A 16,721-nucleotide genomic window follows, 5' to 3' on the forward strand; every position below is an offset into this window, starting at 1 on the left:
ATAATCTTAGTGGCCCTTTGCTAGACTTGCTCCAATATGTCCATGTCTCTCTTGTACTGGGAAGCCCAGAACTGGAACCTGCACCCCAGGTGTGTCTCACCACTGCTGAGCAGAGGGGGAGGATCACCTCCCTTGACCTGCTGGTAACGCTTCTCTGAACGCAGCACCAGGATGCCACTGGCCATCTTTGCTGGAAGGACACATCATGTCCTTGGTCAATTCATTCACCAGGTCATTCACTTGGTCCATCGCTTATGGTCAATTCATTCACCAGGACCCCCAGGTCCTTTTCTGCAAAACTGTTTTCTAGCTGCTTGGGCTCCTGGGTATGTACAAAGGTCTTATTTTTCAAGAATTTAGAGGCAGGATTATGACCCCATAGCTCCTTCTCAATGACTGTGTGATCACTCCACTGAGCACATGGTATTGTTTTTGCTTTTGTCAAGAAGTCAGGAACAGTAGAGCTGTGAATAGCAATGTTGAGGCTTACGTTTCTTTATGAATGTATATGAATACAATCAGTTGTATTTACCATTGTCCTCCAGTTTGTTTGCTCTTCTCAACGACTGCTTTGACAGCTTCTGATTCCGTTTCTGGACTCTGGTCTTTTGTCTTTCCTTCCTCTGTTCTAGCACTATGAACCTTTGCAGAAAGAGGATTTTTTATTCCCTTTGTCTCTAGATCCAAGCTGTGCTTTTCTGCAGGAGGAAGGTTGGAAAATACCAGCAGGAATCATGAGTTATGTCAACTATTGCAGTTTGGTTGCCATTTGTATCATAGTCAAAATGAACAGATAGGTACAGCCTGGATGAAGTGTAATGAATAGAGTATTAGACCAACAATTGGCCTGTTTCTAGCTGGCCTGTATTTCTCCTCATCAGATGAGGAGAAACAGTAGAAGTGCAATATAGTGACTCCAGCAAACAGACTAGCAGGATAGGATTATGGGCTGTGGTGCCCTAAGCAATCTATAACTCCATTAAGACTTCACATAGACCAACCAAGAAAACCATTTCAACAGGACTTTTGATTTTACTTCAACCCGTACTTCTTTCTCTTTTTATAAACTTCGTGATTCAAAGGATTGAAGGACGTCTTTTTGGCAAATTCAGCTAAGGAGCATAGCAGTAGATTGAGGGAAGACATTGGTAAAGGAGAGCAATCTCAACAAAGGCCCCCAGATGAGGTCGACTTAGGGTATGTTACAAATAATTGGTGTTAATTTACTTTTGATACTGGACGTAATCCCATTTATGATGTGCTGTTTGTGTACAAGCAGCAGGGAAACAAGCCTGTAATTTTAAGTGGAAACCATCAGAAATATAAACGTTTATGAGACCAGGGCTCTCTGCTGAAGGATTTATCAGAAAGCCTGCTATGAATTTGCTGCCTCACCTGGCAATGCATTACAGTCTGCTTAACTGAGTCATTAGCTACAAGCAGTAAATAAATAAAATTGGGATGGTGGGGGTAAAGAAACACATAGAATCACCAGTCTGGTTCCAAAGGTAATGCTGGGCCTGCACATAGAGTTAAGATAATTTATAATAAGGGCAGTAGCACAAATTATCCAGCAAATGGAAACTTTACCATTCTTATATAATCATTCTGTAAAGATCAGGTAGTCATAAAAATATTGCATAAGAAATCACATGTAACATGGGTCAGACTGACCTTGGGAGCCTCACCCTTTTACAGATGCAGAGTATAAATTCGGATGCTCTGCTTTATTGGCATCTCTTGACAAGATGGGTACGACCAAGAACTTGCTGTGGTTATTCCTCTTAAATACAGCATTCCTGGATGCCACCTCAGGTAAATCACTTAAAATCTTTAAAGAACATTCTTCCAAAAAAGGTAGGAAAAAGGGGACATCTTAGTCCTCTACACTGGTTCCATACATGTAACTCACATGCTAGTATAATCAACTTTGTGCAAAGATTAGAAGTAAGACAGACTGAAATTAGATAGCATCATGTTGTCTTATTAAAAATATGAACTAACTGATATTGTGATTAACTATTATTCATGTTGAAGTAAATTTAGTGCAAAGAAATTAATATTGCTCTAACTGTTTTGCAGTAGTGCCTTGTAGCATAGTTAAAACCAAATACATTAAAAAATACTACCATGAAAATACTACTGAATAGTTCCTATAAATCTGTGGTTTTCAGTATGGACTTAAGAGGGAATATAGTTTCTTTGGCTGCAATGCATATTTGCTTTAAAAGACTTCAAATTCAACCTTGCAGATGCACATGGAACCATTCAATACTTATTTAACTTTACATAGAACTGCTTTAATGGAAGCACAATAGCAAGACACAGTTGCTATCCTGTACGGTACCACGAAGTCCCAGATGTGTGCATTTTGCTCAAAGTTGTGCCCTTAAGACTTTCACGCATGTGGAATAAAAACCTGGAGACTGTAATAATCCAGTCTGCACATTTACACATGCAAATCAGAACAGTGTTCAGGTAGGTTGAGTTTTCTCAGAAACCAATATTTAGCATTGCTGAGGACTTTCTGAATACTATTGATATTTTACAGGGATTAATTCTTGGATTTACTATTCCCTGCAAACACCTCTTGAGTTGTATCATGCCTGCCAGCCTCTCGCTTGCCTTGGCATGGTGACTTCTTTGCTTTAATTCAGGCTCAGGCACTTGTAAGAGCAAGAAAAAAAAAAAAAGGCTTAACTCTCACTCCTTCAGGGAAGAGATCTGAAGTGTTATGCTACTGCTAGGAATTTCTTATGTCTGGGACATGTGTCTGTTCACTGTTCTTTGCAGCTCTACATATGAAAACAATATCCATCATATCGCTGGGGACAGAAGGATATAGAGCATGGCATATTTTGCCCACTGTTTTCAGAAAGACAGTACAAAATGCTTGAATTATAGCAACAGAAAACAGAGAAACAAAAACTAAGCCAAGGAAATCAGAATAAGAGACATTTAGAAAAATAAAATAATGGAACAAAGAAACCCAAAAAGTAACACCAAAAGCAAACCAAAGTTTGAAATTTTTGCAGGCATCTTGACTCACATCCATAATGAATTACAGAGTATTATTCAGATGAAGGATGATTTGAATAAACTATATGTTATATAACATAACAGTGTGACTCAAACCCGTGGCTTTATACATCACTTCTTAAAGAAAAGCACTTCAGCTGGAGAGGGTTGAAGGGAGCATTGGGGGGGTCTTGTTTGTTTTAAATTAAGCTGTGCAGTTTTGAAGAATGCACAAACCATTACTTAACGAAAGTTACTCTGGCTTTCCAAAAAGTTTCCCCTGCTACAAGAATATATATTTTAATCATGAAGCCCAATAGATTTTACATGATCTAGCCTGGAAGTGAAGGAGTTTATATTGTGATCACTGTTTGCTGTTCATTCTACATTAAAGTCTGATATCTGTCTCACTGTATAAAGTAACTTTTTGAATGTGTGGGAATTACCAAGTATTTTGTGTTTGCTACTCAAAATAAAAAAGGTTTGAGAAATACACACCACTTCTAAAATGCTGTATCAGACCATGGACTATGGCTAAGTGTGTCACTACTTTATTTTTACATGAAAATCATGAATACGTTTTTCCTATTAGATTGATTTTATTGATTTAGATTGATAGATATGAAATTAATACCTTAGCAAGTTTTCTTTACACTTGTTTTACATGTTTTTCACTACACATTTAAGTTTACAAAAAAACCCTACACAATTGCAGGTAAATGACATGCATTCAACAACTAAAAATACTGTGGGCATTTCAAATTAGAAGTGTAGATTTAAGGAAGTACCAGAAATATTCTAATTTACTCCCACCCAGTCACATCTTTCTGTAAACTTTGGCTGTTTCTTTTTATTTTGATGACAATAAGTCTGTGCTATGCTTGGTTTATTTAGCTACCAGCACCTTCTGTCCATTATTGCTAGCAAATACACACGAAGAATTACCACAGAAAACTCAAATATTAGTCAAATATCCAAACTATTCTGTTTGGTCTGACAGAACATTAATCCAAACCTCTATGTATGAAAGATCAGTGTGCTACATGGCAGATTTGCCTTCCATTATCTCTGTTTACAGTCTTTTATTAATTGAAAAGATAATTTTGGGACGCTACCAAGCCCTTATGGAATATGGCACCACTAATTACCTCTCATTTCCCAGAGACTTTGTGCCACAGTTTTAGCGTACAAGAGCATACGACACTGTGATGCTTGTACGATGCTTTCTAAGATGTTCTCTCGTGCCGATTGACCTTATGATGCGGCACTGCCCTCCCCTCTGACTTTTGCATGTATAAGCCACATTCAATTGATTTTGACAGAAGGGAGCTACCTTAAAATTTATTTAAATGTTTAAACATTACACATACATGCTACTTAGGTCTGCCACAGAGGCTGGGGAATCCCCATCCTTGGAGCTTTTCAAGACTTGCTGTGGCTACACAAAATCACATCTGACCTGACCTAGCGCTGAAAATAGTCTTGCATTTATCTGACAAATCACACAGCAAAGAACAACATGTATGTCATCACAGCAAAGAGGAAAAAAAAAACATAGAAGACCATTTCTGACAGTCAGGTCAATCATCACTTGTTCCTCACCAATATATATCTATTTATATATTTTTTTTTCAGAGCCAAATTAATTACTGTGACACTTAGGCATACATACAATGCACAGGCTCTGGCCCTTGATTTTCATAATCCTAAGAGTGGTAAGACAGGGAAGTACGGCAAATATTAATAGCAAAGTTTATCCTGAGCAGATTAATAAAGAAATTTTTAAAAGTGATTACTAATATGTCCGAGAGGAAAGCATGCCTCTATATCCTCACCGGATGCATATCAGTGTGCCAAATATACAACACACTCCTTTCTTAAAACTCGTTTTTCCACAAATCTCCACCACACCTCTGTTGTCTGTCTTCTCCAAAGCTGTGAGTCTCAGTCTGCTGTTGTAGTAGTCCACCACATCCACTACCACGTGGAATGAGTATGTCTATGTAGTAACAAGTTCCTCACTGTTGTTTTGTATTTCATTTGTAAAACAGTTACCTCAAGTGAAATGTGCGGATGTGAGAAGGTAATCTTCAAAGTTTAATGACGTGTTGATATTTAGCACCAGCCGGCAACTAAGCACCACCCAGCTGCTCGCTCACCCCCGCCCCGCGCGGTGGGATGGGGGAGAGAATCGGAAGAGCAAAAGTGAGAACACTTGTGGGGTGAGATAAGAACAGTTTAATAATTGAAATAAAATATATCAATCCTAGTCATAATCATAATCATGACTTGTAATGAAAAGGAAAAGAACAGAAAGAGAGAGAAAGAAAACCCAAGACAGACAAGTGAGGAAAATGAAAAACAATTGCTCACCACCAACCGACTGATGCCCAGCCAGTTCCCGAGCAGCGGCCGTGCCCCGGCCAACTCCTCCCCCAGTTTATATGCTGAGCAGGACGTCCTATGGTACGGAATAGCCCTTTGGCCAGTTGGGGTCAGCTGTCCTGGCTGTGCCCCCTCCCAGCTTCTCATGCACCTCCAGCCTCCTCGTTGGCAGGACGGGATGAGAAGCTGAATAGTCCTCGACTGCTCAGCAACAACTAAACCACCAGCATGTTATCAACATTATTTTCATCCTAAATCCAAAACACACCGCTATACCAGCTGCTAGAAAGACAATTAACTCCCTCCCAGCCAAAACCAGGACAGAAGATAAAAAGTGCTTCACTTGCTTCTTTCTCTTCTTCCCTTCACGGTTAGAGCTATCATGACCCAAACTGCCACAATGCCAATGTCTCCAGGAGTGTCTGCTTTTTTCAGGTTTTCTCTCTATGCGTTACTCTTGGGCTGTATTGGTGAATATCCCAGCTCAGGGGCTGAAGCTGCCCGGTGGCAGATGGGACACGTAGGAGCATGGTGCTGTGAACCACACACCCCAGGGCAGGGCACGGGTCTGCCAGTCATGCCCTTGGGGCTATCGGGCATGTGGCATGCAAACTTGGAGAGAGCAAAGCTCCAAGGTGGATTGCACCGTGTCCCAAAAGATCCATCTCTCTAGGGAAAACGTACCTCATCTGAGTTTGTTTATCACTTGCATTGTCAAATTCAGTCACTCTCTAGAAAGAGCCATTTACAACGAGAATCGTAGAATCATAGGATCATAGGATCATGGAATGGTTTGGGTTGGAAGGGACCTTTAAAGGTCTTCTAGTCCAAACCTCCTGCAATGAGCAGAGACACCTTCAACTAGAAGATGGCTCGGAGCCCTATCCAGCCTGACCTTGAATGTTTCCAGGGATGGCCTATCTACAACCAGTCTGGGCAACCAAGAAATTGGCACGTGTTTGCCTCAAGAGAAAATGTTTTGGAGACGTGTTCAAAGATTGTGTTTTCCTTTGCTCCCACCATGGAAGACCACCCTCCTGAGACCCCCAAGCTCTCCATCGCCCACCAGCATCCCCAGCGCCGGGAGAAAACCTGGCCCTGCTCCTTCATCCACAAGGTCCTCACTTGCTTCTTTCTCTTCCTCCCCTAACAGTTGCCACAACCACGACCGCAGGCATCTTCACGGCATCCGTTCCTCCAGGTGGGTCTGAATTTGTCACACCTTTTCTGGCCGCTGCTTTTGGCGGCAGCAGGTAGTGGCTCACAGGGTGGGGGTCGGTCTTCTCCATGGGAGAGCAGAGCCAGGGAAACGCCCAGCCTAATTAAGCAGAGGGTGACAGTCCTGGTGGCCTGACACTCGTAGAGCGTTGCCAGTGCCCCGGCGAGAGAAAGCGCCTGCGTGCTGGAGGGTTTTCCCACATTTTCCCTGTCTCCTCCTTCCCCAGGTGCCTCCCTGAGCCTGGTGAACGGCAGGAACCGGTGCGAGGGGCGCGTAGAGATTTACCACTACGGGGGCCGGGGCACCGTCTGTGATGACAGCTGGGACCTGAACGATGCCGAGGTCGTGTGCAGGCAGCTGGGATGCGGCTTTGCTGTTTCTGCACCATCAAATGCCTACTTTGGACAAGGCACTGGCAATATCTACCTGGACGACGTGCACTGCACAGGGACTGAGTCCTCCCTCTTTCAGTGCAGCTACAGTGGCTGGGGCGTCCACAACTGTGGCCACCATGAAGACGCTGGTGTTGTGTGCTCAGGTACCATTGTTTTTCCTTCCTAAATACCGGGACGCTTTCAGAAAGTGGCCCTTGGTGGCCACAATTAGGTATGCGTTGGAGATGTGTTCCGAGATTGTGGTTTTGTTGCTCCCACTGTGGAAGACCACCCTCCTGAGACCCCCAAGTTCTCCATCGCCCACGTGACAGGGTGGCACCAATATCCCCAGCGCCGGGAGAAAACCTGGCCCTGCTCCTTCATCCACAAGGTCCTCACTTGCTTCTTTCTCTTCCTCCCCTAACAGATGCCACAACCACGACCGCAGCCATCTTCACGGCATCCGTTCCTCCAGGTGGGTCTGAATTTGTCACGCCTTTTCTGGCCGCTCCTTTTGACAGCAGCAGGTAGTGGCTCACAGGGTGGGGGTCGGTCTTCTCCATGGGAGAGCAGAGCCAGGGAAACGCCCAGCCTAATTAAGCAGAGGGTGACAGTCCTGGTGGCCTGACACTCGTAGAGCGTTGCCAGTGCCCCGGCGAGAGAAAGCGCCTGCATGCTGGAGGGTTTTCCCACGTTTTCCCTGTCTCCTCCTTCCCCAGGTGCCTCCCTGAGCCTGGTGAACGGCAGGAACCGGTGCGAGGGGCGCGTAGAGATTTACCACTACGGGGGCCGGGGCACCGTCTGTGATGACAGCTGGGACCTGAACGATGCCGAGGTCGTGTGCAGGCAGCTGGGATGCGGCTTTGCTGTGTCTGCACCATCAAATGCCTACTTTGGACAAGGCACTGGCAATATCTCCCTGGACGACGTGCACTGCACAGGGACTGAGTCCTCCCTCTTTCAGTGCAGCTACAGTGGCTGGGGCGTCCACAACTGTGGCCACCATGAAGACGCTGGTGTTGTGTGCTCAGGTACCATTGTTTTTCCTTCCTAAATACCGGGATGCTTTCAGAAAGTAGCCCTTGGTAGCCACAATTAGGTATGCGTTGGAGATGTGTTCCGAGATTGTGGTTTTGGTTGCTCCCACCGTGGAAGACCACCCTCCTGAGACCCCCCAGCTCTCCGTCGCCCACGTGACAGGCTGGCACCAACATCCCCAGCGCTGGGAGAAAACCGGGCCCTGCTCCTTCATCCACAAGGTCCTCACTTGCTTCTTTCTCTTCCTCCCCTAACAGATGCCACAAACATGAGCACTGTTCCCCTCCATCGACTACTCCAGGTGCGTCTGCTTGTTTCACCTTTCCGATGCGTTACTTGGGCTGCCTATTTGTTACTAGTTTCTAGGTTGGAGCTGTATCATTTGCACATTGTGATACTTTTGGAAAAAATCATTATTGGTCCTAACTGGTATTGGTACTAACTGTTTAATTCCTACATACTTGTCCCGGTTTCAGCGGGGATAGAGCTAATTTTCTTTCTAGGAGCTGGTATAGTGCTGTGTTTTGGATTTAGTATGAGAATAATGTTGATACCACCCTGATGTTTCAGTTGTCGCCAAGTAGCGCTTACACTAGTCAAGGACTTTTCAACTTGCCCTGCTCTGCCAGCTGCACAAGAAGCCGGGACGGGGCACAGCCAAACTGGCCAAAGGGATTGTCCTTGCCATATGACATCACGCTCAAATATGACGTCGGCAACTCAAAGAGGATGGGTCCTGCTCTCCACCTGTACGGACCAGTATCTCAGCCATTAGGAGTCAGGGTGCTTCTGCTCAAGAGAGAGGATATAGAGGGTACACGCCACGGGGCACCCTATGGTTTTACCTGCGTGACCACGCAGAGGCCATGAGGAAGTGGGATGGAAAACCTACCTCGACCCTGGAGGCACGGGTATGTGACTTGCAAGGAAAAACAATCACACAAGGGGGTTCTTCCAGGAAAATTGCTGCCCCAGTTTGCAGTAGACAGTTCCCCAGACAGAGCAGAAGGGCCGCTCTCACTCCTGGTTTTCATGAAGGAACTCTGACTCGTATTTACAAGAAGTGGGTAACGAATACTATGAGCAGGACTAGAGGCGCCCTGCCTCCAGGCAGGTGGAGCAAAGGCACAACCGAGTTTACTGGACTGTGTGGTGTCGATGGCCTGGCGCATCAGACCCACAGGAGGATAAGGCTCTCGGAGACACCGGTGCACGGTGCACCCTAATGCCATCAAGCTAGGCAGGGGCAGAACCCATCTGTATTTCTGGAGTGACAGGGGGATCCCAACAGCTAACTGCATTGGAGGCCGAAGGGAGCCTAACCGGGAACGACTGGCAAAAGCACCCCATTGCGACTGGCCCAGAGGCTCGCGTCGTAAGCATCGTGGTTTAGCCCCAGCCGGCAACTAAGCACCACCCAGCCGCTCGCTCACCCCCGCCCCGCGCGGTGGGATGGGGGAGAGAATCGGAAGAGCAAAAGTGAGAACACTTGTGGGGTGAGATAAGAACAGTTTAATAATTGAAATAAAATATATCAATCCTAGTCATAATCATAATCATGACTTGTAATGAAAAGGAAAAGAACAGAAAGAGAGAGAAAGAAAACCCAAGAAAGACAAGTGAGGAAAATGAAAAACAATTGCTCACCACCAACCGACTGATGCCCAGCCAGTTCCCGAGCAGCGGCCGTGCCCCGGCCAACTCCTCCCCCAGTTTATATGCTGAGCAGGACGTCCTATGGTACGGAATAGCCCTTTGGCCAGTTGGGGTCAGCTGTCCTGGCTGTGCCCCTCCCAGCTTCTCGTGCACCTCCAGCCTCCTCGTTGGCAGGACGGGATGAGAAGCTGAAAAGTCCTCGACTGCTCAGCAACAACTAAACCACCAGCATGTTATCAACATTATTTTCATCCTAAATCCAAAACACACCGCTATACCAGCTGCTAGAAAGACAATTAACTCCCTCCCAGCCAAAACCAGGACAGAAGATAAAAAGTGCTTCACTTGCTTCTTTCTCTTCTTCCCTTCACGGTTAGAGCTATCATGACCCAAACTGCCACAATGCCAATGTCTCCAGGAGTGTCTGCTTTTTCAGGTTTTCTCTCTATGCGTTACTCTTGGGCTGTATTGGTGAATATCCCAGCTCAGGGGGCTGAAGCTGCCCGGTGGCAGATGGGACACGTAGGAGCATGGTGCTGTGAACCACACACCCCAGGGCAGGGCACGGGTCTGCCAGTCATGCCCTTGGGGCTATCGGGCATGTGGCATGCAAACTTGGAGAGAGCAAAGCTCCAAGGTGGATTGCACCGTGTCCCAAAAGATCCATCTCTCTAGGGAAAACGTACCTCATCTGAGTTTGTTTATCACTTGCATTGTCAAATTCAGTCACTCTCTAGAAAGAGCCATTTACAACGAGAATCGTAGAATCATAGGATCATAGGATCATGGAATGGTTTGGGTTGGAAGGGACCTTTAAAGGTCTTCTAGTCCAAACCTCCTGCAATGAGCAGAGACACCTTCAACTAGAAGATGGCTCGGAGCCCTATCCAGCCTGACCTTGAATGTTTCCAGGGATGGCCTATCTACAACCAGTCTGGGCAACCAAGAAATTGGCACGTGTTTGCCTCAAGAGAAAATGTTTTGGAGACGTGTTCAAAGATTGTGTTTTCCTTTGCTCCCACCATGGAAGACCACCCTCCTGAGACCCCCAAGCTCTCCATCGCCCACCAGCATCCCCAGCGCCGGGAGAAAACCTGGCCCTGCTCCTTCATCCACAAGGTCCTCACTTGCTTCTTTCTCTTCCTCCCCTAACAGTTGCCACAACCACGACCGCAGGCATCTTCACGGCATCCGTTCCTCCAGGTGGGTCTGAATTTGTCACACCTTTTCTGGCCGCTGCTTTTGGCGGCAGCAGGTAGTGGCTCACAGGGTGGGGGTCGGTCTTCTCCATGGGAGAGCAGAGCCAGGGAAACGCCCAGCCTAATTAAGCAGAGGGTGACAGTCCTGGTGGCCTGACACTCGTAGAGCGTTGCCAGTGCCCCGGCGAGAGAAAGCGCCTGCGTGCTGGAGGGTTTTCCCACATTTTCCCTGTCTCCTCCTTCCCCAGGTGCCTCCCTGAGCCTGGTGAACGGCAGGAACCGGTGCGAGGGGCGCGTAGAGATTTACCACTACGGGGGCCGGGGCACCGTCTGTGATGACAGCTGGGACCTGAACGATGCCGAGGTCGTGTGCAGGCAGCTGGGATGCGGCTTTGCTGTTTCTGCACCATCAAATGCCTACTTTGGACAAGGCACTGGCAATATCTACCTGGACGACGTGCACTGCACAGGGACTGAGTCCTCCCTCTTTCAGTGCAGCTACAGTGGCTGGGGCGTCCACAACTGTGGCCACCATGAAGACGCTGGTGTTGTGTGCTCAGGTACCATTGTTTTTCCTTCCTAAATACCGGGACGCTTTCAGAAAGTGGCCCTTGGTGGCCACAATTAGGTATGCGTTGGAGATGTGTTCCGAGATTGTGGTTTTTGTTGCTCCCACTGTGGAAGACCACCCTCCTGAGACCCCAAGTTCTCCATCGCCCACGTGACAGGGTGGCACCAATATCCCCAGCGCCGGGAGAAAACCTGGCCCTGCTCCTTCATCCACAAGGTCCTCACTTGCTTCTTTCTCTTCCTCCCCTAACAGATGCCACAACCACGACCGCAGCCATCTTCACGGCATCCGTTCCTCCAGGTGGGTCTGAATTTGTCACGCCTTTTCTGGCCGCTCCTTTTGACAGCAGCAGGTAGTGGCTCACAGGGTGGGGGTCGGTCTTCTCCATGGGAGAGCAGAGCCAGGGAAACGCCCAGCCTAATTAAGCAGAGGGTGACAGTCCTGGTGGCCTGACACTCGTAGAGCGTTGCCAGTGCCCCGGCGAGAGAAAGCGCCTGCATGCTGGAGGGTTTTCCCACGTTTTCCCTGTCTCCTCCTTCCCCAGGTGCCTCCCTGAGCCTGGTGAACGGCAGGAACCGGTGCGAGGGGCGCGTAGAGATTTACCACTACGGGGGCCGGGGCACCGTCTGTGATGACAGCTGGGACCTGAACGATGCCGAGGTCGTGTGCAGGCAGCTGGGATGCGGCTTTGCTGTGTCTGCACCATCAAATGCCTACTTTGGACAAGGCACTGGCAATATCTCCCTGGACGACGTGCACTGCACAGGGACTGAGTCCTCCCTCTTTCAGTGCAGCTACAGTGGCTGGGGCGTCCACAACTGTGGCCACCATGAAGACGCTGGTGTTGTGTGCTCAGGTACCATTGTTTTTCCTTCCTAAATACCGGGATGCTTTCAGAAAGTAGCCCTTGGTGGCCACAATTAGGTATGCGTTGGAGATGTGTTCCGAGATTGTGGTTTTGGTTGCTCCCACCGTGGAAGACCACCCTCCTGAGACCCCCAGCTCTCCGTCGCCCACGTGACAGGCTGGCACCAACATCCCCAGCGCTGGGAGAAAACCGGGCCCTGCTCCTTCATCCACAAGGTCCTCACTTGCTTCTTTCTCTTCCTCCCTAACAGATGCCACAAACATGAGCACTGTTCCCCCTCCATCGACTACTCCAGGTGCGTCTGCTTGTTTCACCTTTCCGATGCGTTACTTGGGCTGCCTATTTGTTACTAGTTTCTAGGTTGGAGCTGTATCATTTGCACATTGTGATACTTTTGGAAAAAATCATTATTGGTCCTAACTGGTATTGGTACTAACTGTTTAATTCCTACATACTTGTCCCGGTTTCAGCGGGGATAGAGCTAATTTTCTTTCTAGGAGCTGGTATAGTGCTGTGTTTTGGATTTAGTATGAGAATAATGTTGATACCACCCTGATGTTTCAGTTGTCGCCAAGTAGCGCTTACACTAGTCAAGGACTTTTCAACTTGCCCTGCTCTGCCAGCTGCACAAGAAGCCGGGACGGGGCACAGCCAAACTGGCCAAAGGGATTGTCCTTGCCATATGACATCACGCTCAAATATGACGTCGGCAACTCAAAGAGGATGGGTCCTGCTCTCCACCTGTACGGACCAGTATCTCAGCCATTAGGAGTCAGGGTGCTTCTGCTCAAGAGAGAGGATATAGAGGGTACACGCCACGGGGCACCCTATGGTTTTACCTGCGTGACCACGCAGAGGCCATGAGGAAGTGGGATGGAAAACCTACCTCGACCCTGGAGGCACGGGTATGTGACTTGCAAGGAAAAACAATCACACAAGGGGGTTCTTCCAGGAAAATTGCTGCCCCAGTTTGCAGTAGACAGTTCCCCAGACAGAGCAGAAGGGCCGCTCTCACTCCTGGTTTTCATGAAGGAACTCTGACTCGTATTTACAAGAAGTGGGTAACGAATACTATGAGCAGGACTAGAGGCGCCCTGCCTCCAGGCAGGTGGAGCAAAGGCACAACCGAGTTTACTGGACTGTGTGGTGTCGATGGCCTGGCGCATCAGACCCACAGGAGGATAAGGCTCTCGGAGACACCGGTGCACGGTGCACCCTAATGCCATCAAGCTAGGCAGGGGCAGAACCCATCTGTATTTCTGGAGTGACAGGGGGATCCCAACAGCTAACTGCATTGGAGGCCGAAGGGAGCCTAACCGGGAACGACTGGCAAAAGCACCCCATTGCGACTGGCCCAGAGGCTCGCGTCGTAAGCGCGGTGGTTTAGCCCCAGCCGGCAACTAAGCACCACCCAGCCGCTCGCTCACCCCCGCCCCGCGCGGTGGGATGGGGGAGAGAATCGGAAGAGCAAAAGTGAGAACACTTGTGGGGTGAGATAAGAACAGTTTAATAATTGAAATAAAATATATCAATCCTAGTCATAATCATAATCATGACTTGTAATGAAAAGGAAAAGAACAGAAAGAGAGAGAAAGAAAACCCAAGAAAGACAAGTGAGGAAAATGAAAAACAATTGCTCACCACCAACCGACTGATGCCCAGCCAGTTCCCGAGCAGCGGCCGTGCCCCGGCCAACTCCTCCCCCAGTTTATATGCTGAGCAGGACGTCCTATGGTACGGAATAGCCCTTTGGCCAGTTGGGGTCAGCTGTCCTGGCTGTGCCCCCTCCCAGCTTCTCGTGCACCTCCAGCCTCCTCATTGGCAGGACGGGATGAGAAGCTGAAAAGTCCTCGACTGCTCAGCAACAACTAAACCACCAGCATGTTATCAACATTATTTTCATCCTAAATCCAAAACACACCGCTATACCAGCTGCTAGAAAGACAATTAACTCCCTCCCAGCCAAAACCAGGACAGAAGATAAAAAGTGCTTCACTTGCTTCTTTCTCTTCTTCCCTTCACGGTTAGAGCTATCATGACCCAAACTGCCACAATGCCAATGTCTCCAGGAGTGTCTGCTTTTTTCAGGTTTTCTCTCTATGCGTTACTCTTGGGCTGTATTGGTGAATATCCCAGCTCAGGGGGCTGAAGCTGCCCGGTGGCAGATGGGACACGTAGGAGCATGGTGCTGTGAACCACACACCCCAGGGCAGGGCACGGGTCTGCCAGTCATGCCCTTGGGGCTATCAGGCATGTGGCATGCAAACTTGGAGAGAGCAAAGCTCCAAGGTGGATTGCACCGTGTCCCAAAAGATCCATCTCTCTAGGGAAAACGTACCTCATCTGAGTTTGTTTATCACTTGCATTGTCAAATTCAGTCACTCTCTAGAAAGAGCCATTTACAACGAGAATCGTAGAATCATAGGATCATAGGATCATGGAATGGTTTGGGTTGGAAGGGACCTTTAAAGGTCTTCTAGTCCAAACCTCCTGCAATGAGCAGAGACACCTTCAACTAGAAGATGGCTCGGAGCCCTATCCAGCCTGACCTTGAATGTTTCCAGGGATGGCCTATCTACAACCAGTCTGGGCAACCAAGAAATTGGCACGTGTTTGCCTCAAGAGAAAATGTTTTGGAGACGTGTTCAAAGATTGTGTTTTCCTTTGCTCCCACCATGGAAGACCACCCTCCTGAGACCCCCAAGCTCTCCATCGCCCACCAGCATCCCCAGCGCCGGGAGAAAACCTGGCCCTGCTCCTTCATCCACAAGGTCCTCACTTGCTTCTTTCTCTTCCTCCCCTAACAGTTGCCACAACCACGACCGCAGGCATCTTCACGGCATCCGTTCCTCCAGGTGGGTCTGAATTTGTCACACCTTTTCTGGCCGCTGCTTTTGGCGGCAGCAGGTAGTGGCTCACAGGGTGGGGGTCGGTCTTCTCCATGGGAGAGCAGAGCCAGGGAAACGCCCAGCCTAATTAAGCAGAGGGTGACAGTCCTGGTGGCCTGACACTCGTAGAGCGTTGCCAGTGCCCCGGCGAGAGAAAGCGCCTGCGTGCTGGAGGGTTTTCCCACATTTTCCCTGTCTCCTCCTTCCCCAGGTGCCTCCCTGAGCCTGGTGAACGGCAGGAACCGGTGCGAGGGGCGCGTAGAGATTTACCACTACGGGGGCCGGGGCACCGTCTGTGATGACAGCTGGGACCTGAACGATGCCGAGGTCGTGTGCAGGCAGCTGGGATGCGGCTTTGCTGTTTCTGCACCATCAAATGCCTACTTTGGACAAGGCACTGGCAATATCTACCTGGACGACGTGCACTGCACAGGGACTGAGTCCTCCCTCTTTCAGTGCAGCTACAGTGGCTGGGGCGTCCACAACTGTGGCCACCATGAAGACGCTGGTGTTGTGTGCTCAGGTACCATTGTTTTTCCTTCCTAAATACCGGGACGCTTTCAGAAAGTGGCCCTTGGTGGCCACAATTAGGTATGCGTTGGAGATGTGTTCCGAGATTGTGGTTTTTGTTGCTCCCACTGTGGAAGACCACCCTCCTGAGACCCCCAAGTTCTCCATCGCCCACGTGACAGGGTGGCACCAATATCCCCAGCGCCGGGAGAAAACCTGGCCCTGCTCCTTCATCCACAAGGTCCTCACTTGCTTCTTTCTCTTCCTCCCCTAACAGATGCCACAACCACGACCGCAGCCATCTTCACGGCATCCGTTCCTCCAGGTGGGTCTGAATTTGTCACGCCTTTTCTGGCCGCTCCTTTTGACAGCAGCAGGTAGTGGCTCACAGGGTGGGGGTCGGTCTTCTCCATGGGAGAGCAGAGCCAGGGAAACGCCCAGCCTAATTAAGCAGAGGGTGACAGTCCTGGTGGCCTGACACTCGTAGAGCGTTGCCAGTGCCCCGGCGAGAGAAAGCGCCTGCATGCTGGAGGGTTTTCCCACGTTTTCCCTGTCTCCTCCTTCCCCAGGTGCCTCCCTGAGCCTGGTGAACGGCAGGAACCGGTGCGAGGGGCGCGTAGAGATTTACCACTACGGGGGCCGGGGCACCGTCTGTGATGACAGCTGGGACCTGAACGATGCCGAGGTCGTGTGCAGGCAGCTGGGATGCGGCTTTGCTGTGTCTGCACCATCAAATGCCTACTTTGGACAAGGCACTGGCAATATCTCCCTGGACGACGTGCACTGCACAGGGACTGAGTCCTCCCTCTTTCAGTGCAGCTACAGTGGCTGGGGCGTCCACAACTGTGGCCACCATGAAGACGCTGGTGTTGTGTGCTCAGGTACCATTGTTTTTCCTTCCTAAATACCGGGATGCTTTCAGAAAGTAGCCCTTGGTGGCCACAATTAGGTATGCGTTGGAGATGTGTTCCGAGATTGTGGTTTTGGTTGCTCCC

At 49.0% G+C, this 16,721-nt stretch overlaps 1 protein-coding gene across 1 annotated transcript in view; it reads left to right on the forward strand.

The window, feature by feature from the left end:
• The window catches only part of DMBT1 (deleted in malignant brain tumors 1), a 42,736-nt gene that overhangs the window by 12,377 nt on the left and 13,638 nt on the right, over positions 1-16,721 (forward strand). Inside the window, 7 exon segments of the mRNA XM_072871475.1 lie at positions 6,855-7,160; positions 7,716-8,027; positions 11,138-11,457; positions 11,588-11,610; positions 11,952-12,324; positions 15,391-15,739; positions 16,296-16,607. Coding sequence (XP_072727576.1) covers positions 6,855-7,160; positions 7,716-8,027; positions 11,138-11,457; positions 11,588-11,610; positions 11,952-12,324; positions 15,391-15,739; positions 16,296-16,607 — 1,995 coding nt within the window.

This window comes from Ciconia boyciana, chromosome 8 (assembly GCF_034638445.1).
Source record: "Ciconia boyciana chromosome 8, ASM3463844v1, whole genome shotgun sequence".
In the NCBI taxonomy this organism is placed as follows: domain Eukaryota; kingdom Metazoa; phylum Chordata; class Aves; order Ciconiiformes; family Ciconiidae; genus Ciconia; species Ciconia boyciana.